This window comes from Zingiber officinale, chromosome 8A (genome assembly GCF_018446385.1).
Source record: "Zingiber officinale cultivar Zhangliang chromosome 8A, Zo_v1.1, whole genome shotgun sequence".
Taxonomy (NCBI): Eukaryota; Viridiplantae; Streptophyta; class Magnoliopsida; order Zingiberales; family Zingiberaceae; genus Zingiber; species Zingiber officinale.
The window spans coordinates 114122427-114126709 of record NC_056000.1 but is presented as its reverse complement, the minus strand read 5'-3'; the positions used below and the strand labels follow the sequence as shown (position 1 = coordinate 114126709).

General features: G+C 32.1%; 1 protein-coding gene across 1 annotated transcript; it reads left to right on the top strand.

Annotated features, from left to right (window-relative positions):
• Window positions 1-2891: 2891 nt before the first annotated feature.
• Window positions 2892-3816, top strand: LOC122009993 (probable histone H2A.2). Its single transcript, XM_042566325.1, has 2 exons — window positions 2892-3170; window positions 3407-3816. The coding sequence occupies exons 1-2, from the start codon at window positions 2982-2984 to the stop codon at window positions 3620-3622; spliced, it is 405 nt and encodes a 134-aa protein (XP_042422259.1). The 5' UTR covers window positions 2892-2981; the 3' UTR covers window positions 3623-3816.
• The last annotated feature ends 467 nt before the right edge of the window (window positions 3817-4283 follow it).

The following is a 4283-nucleotide window of genomic DNA, read 5'->3' as shown; positions in this document are numbered from 1 at the left end:
TTGTTGATTCTCTTGTTTGGTTCACTGCAATTTGTGATAGATGATGCAACTTTATAATGATTTTCACATTGTTGGAGATCGATTTTCTTATGCTACAGACATGCAGTATCAAACTGTATGATCTGCTCACTAAATCGAAAGTGACGGGAGCTTTGGTTCAACGGTAAGAGTTTCATAAAATTGTGTAAAATAACTCATTTCAATTGAAAAATATGTATGAATCTCCATATTACAATTATAATAATACCTTTTTAATAAATATCTTTTTCATGAATTTCCATATTATAAATTTAATAAATATTTTGAAGACTACAAATAAATTTTTTAAACTTTTATAGTAATTTATCAAAAGGCGCATGTAGAGATATAAATTTATTAAAAGACGTATACTACTTTGATATTTATTAAAAAATTATATTTGTTTTAAGTGCATTTTCTATTTTACCCTTCCGATAATTTGATTTTTTCTATTATTTTTCTTTTCTCTATTGTATTACTCTTTTTTTTTTGTATCGACATGCAGAACATATGAATAATATTAGTCAAATTTTAATAACATTTTAATATATTTGACTAAGTAAAAATAAACAATGAATAGCATATTTGAACTCTTTGAAATTTCAGAAATCTACTGGAATTAAAATGAGTGTAATCGGAGTTCTTTAGTTTCATAGATGTTAACATATAAAATGAAAGATTCGTCAAAAACACCCACGTTGAGCCTGATATGCAATATATCAGGCTCACGTTGAACCTGATATGAGTCCATATCAAGCCCAACATGAGTTTTTTTTTACCGATTCTTTGATTTTATATATTAATATCTATTAAAAGCCGAATAAATAATGGACATCATATTTGAACTCCTTGCAATATTAGAAATCCATAGGAACTAAAATGGATGCAATCGGAGCTCTCTAGGTCCATCAGTGAGTTTTGACCCACGTTGGGCTTGATATAATTTCATATCAGGACCAACATAGGCCCGATATGAAATGTTCCAAATGTATGTGTCCAAATTATTCCTGGTAGTACCTCTAAGATTATAGATATTGGGGCACACAATCTTGGGATGATGAATAGTCGGGTGTGAGTGGATTACTATTCGTCAGTTTGAATTTCAGTACTAGACTAACTAAATTTCTAGTTATGAAGAGTCAATGCAGCATGATTCAAGACAAGTAAAATGTTGCATTCTTAGCTATTATTGTATTATTAATTACTTTCGAAAATCTGTAATGTTATGATACAAGAACATTTGTTATGGATTACCATCCTCAGTGCTATATTTTTAGGACATTTTTACTTTATGATAAGATAATGACAGAACCTTATGTATTATATTGAGACAACAAAATTATGATTGTGAATTTAGTTTTAAAAATAAAGGAATAGTGATCAAACTTTTTTACTTTTCTTCCAAGAAATATAGGAAAAATAAAAAAATATAAATAATATAAAAATAAGTACATACAAACTATTCATTAGTCTGTCATGTTTTTATGACAAAATCATTCAGCAGCCCTTTACCTTTCTTGTGTATTAAAACAGCTGCTAGTGTTTTATCTCAACTATGTGTCGTTAAAGGTGCTATTAATCCTCATTGATAGAGAACCTAAAATTTTGTTTATATGTAAGTTGGGTCTGATATGATTTCATATCAGGCCCATGTTGGTTTTTTTTTTATAATTCTTTGATTTTATATATTAATATCTATGAAAAGCTCAAAACCCATTGATAGACCTAGAGAGTTCCGATTGTACCCATTTCAGTTCTTATGGATTTATGATGTTGCAAGGAGTTCAAATATGATATCCATTATTTATTTCGACTTTTCATAGATATTAATATATAAAATCAAAGAATCGACAAAAAAGTCCACGTTGGACCTGATGTGGACTCATATCAGGCCCAACGTGGATGTTTTTGATGAATCTTTCATTTTGCATGTTAACATCTATGAAAAGTCAAAATAAATAATGAACACCATATTTGAACTCATTGTAATTTTAGAAATCCATAGAAACTGAAATTGGTGCAATCAGAGCTCTCTAGGTCCATCAGTGGATTTTGACCGAAATCTACTGATCGACTTAGAGAACTCCGATTACACTCATTTTAGTTTCAGTAGATTTCTGAAATTACAAGAAGTTCAAATATGCTATTCATTGTTTATTTTTGCTTCTTCAAATGTATTCAAATATTATTAAAAAATTAACTAATATTATTCATATATTCTGCATGTCGATACAAACAAAAGAAGAGAGAGAAATACAGTGGAGAAATAAAAAACGATAAAAAAATCAAATTATCATAAGGGTAAAATATGAAATGTACTTAAAAAAGTATATTCTTTGATAAATAACAAAATAATGTATGCCTTTTGATAAATTTAGATCTATGCCAACGTCCTTGGATAAATTGCTGAAACTTTTTAGTAACCAAGCTTAATAAGTAATAGTTTATAAATGAATAAGTAATTTTTTAACAATTGATTTATTATTAAATAATTCTGGTGGTTTGAATTTGACGCGTTAAAGATCTCCTGTACCTTAACTGACCCGGCAAGGGCCGGACTAGTTATGGTTCAGACCCCTAATCCGAGTCAACGTATAATATACCATTGACTCGATTACGGGCTCGGCCTCAGGGCAGATCTACGTACATATATATTTGTATTAAAAAAATAATATTTGATATATTTTAATTTCGCAAATGAATTTATCTGTTTTTGGCAGCTACTAATTTACTAGGAGGGAACTATTGGGTAATATCCAACCGCTCGAATACTCTCTCATCGAACGGATATAAATAGCGATCCGCGTGCTCTAATCATGACCAATGGCTGTCTGCGATATTTCCCTATAAATAAACGAAGCCATCACATCAACAACCGCTTCAAGCAGCACTTCGTCTCCGCTTAGGTAAACCTACCTACCCGTCTTTGATTTTCTCTTATCGACCTCTGAATCTTCGACGCAATGGCTGGGAGAGGGAAGTCGATCGGCTCCGGTGCAGCCAAGAAGGCCACGTCGAGGAGCAGCAAGGCTGGACTCCAGTTCCCCGTCGGCAGAATCGCCCGGTTCCTCAAGGCCGGGAAGTACGCGGAGCGCGTCGGCGCTGGTGCTCCCGTATACCTCGCCGCCGTCCTGGAGTACCTCGCCGCTGAGGTAAGGCTTTTCCCTTTGTTTCCCCACCACTGTATCGCTTTTCCCTTTTTCAATTTCCGGTTCGATTAGGGCGGGCGGCTTTTGGGTTCGGGGCGAAATTCTTCGTTTTCTGTCTGTCGTAACAATTCTAAAATCTAGGTTGCTTTTGGTTGAATCGTCTATGTTTTCCTGATCTTACCCTCCTGTTATCGTTTTGTTATTGCTTTTCTTCCATCTGAATCGATCTATTCAATTAGGTTTTGGAGCTCGCTGGGAATGCTGCGAGGGATAACAAGAAGACGAGGATCGTCCCCAGGCACATTCAACTCGCAGTGAGGAACGACGAGGAGCTATCGAAACTTTTGGGAGAGGTTACAATCGCCAGCGGCGGCGTGATGCCCAACATCCACAATCTCCTCCTTCCTAAGAAAGCAGGCGGCTCTTCAAAGGCTGCCCCTGGAGATGATGATTAAAGGGATTCAATCTTACGCAGGCTGCCTATTGGCTATGGATTGAAGATCTTGGAATCGTCTTGTGCAATATTATTATTATTATCATTTTTGCTTTTGGTTTTGGGTTTTTGTAGTTTTTTTTGGGTATGTTTTTTAACTTGTGTAATGATAACCTTCTAAGTTGTCTCAATTATAATCTGATGAGAGTTGATTTACGCAGGCTGGGATTATATAGACGGTAGTAATGTAAAAAAAAAATATTAAAAATTTTATTTTTTATAGGAATATACCGAATTATATTGTTATTATTGGTTTATTGAAAATTTTAATACGATATTATTTTGTATTTAAGTTTTTCATATCGATTTCAAAATTTAGTATTACATATATTAATATCAAATTTTTAATATAAATAACATGAAAAAATATTATAATAAAAATTTGTTATATTTGAAAATTCGGTATGTATCAATATAAATCATTATTATTATTTATTAATTTTGAATACCATATATAAATTTAAGATTCAGTATATATTATAAATGCGTTGAAGTTCTAAAACATGACTTTATTATTATTATTGGTCTACATCTAATATTTTTGTTTAACAAAATTAAAAGAACTAAATTTATTCAAAACAAGCTAATTTAATTCTTTTTTTTTTTTTGAATAAATTGGATTA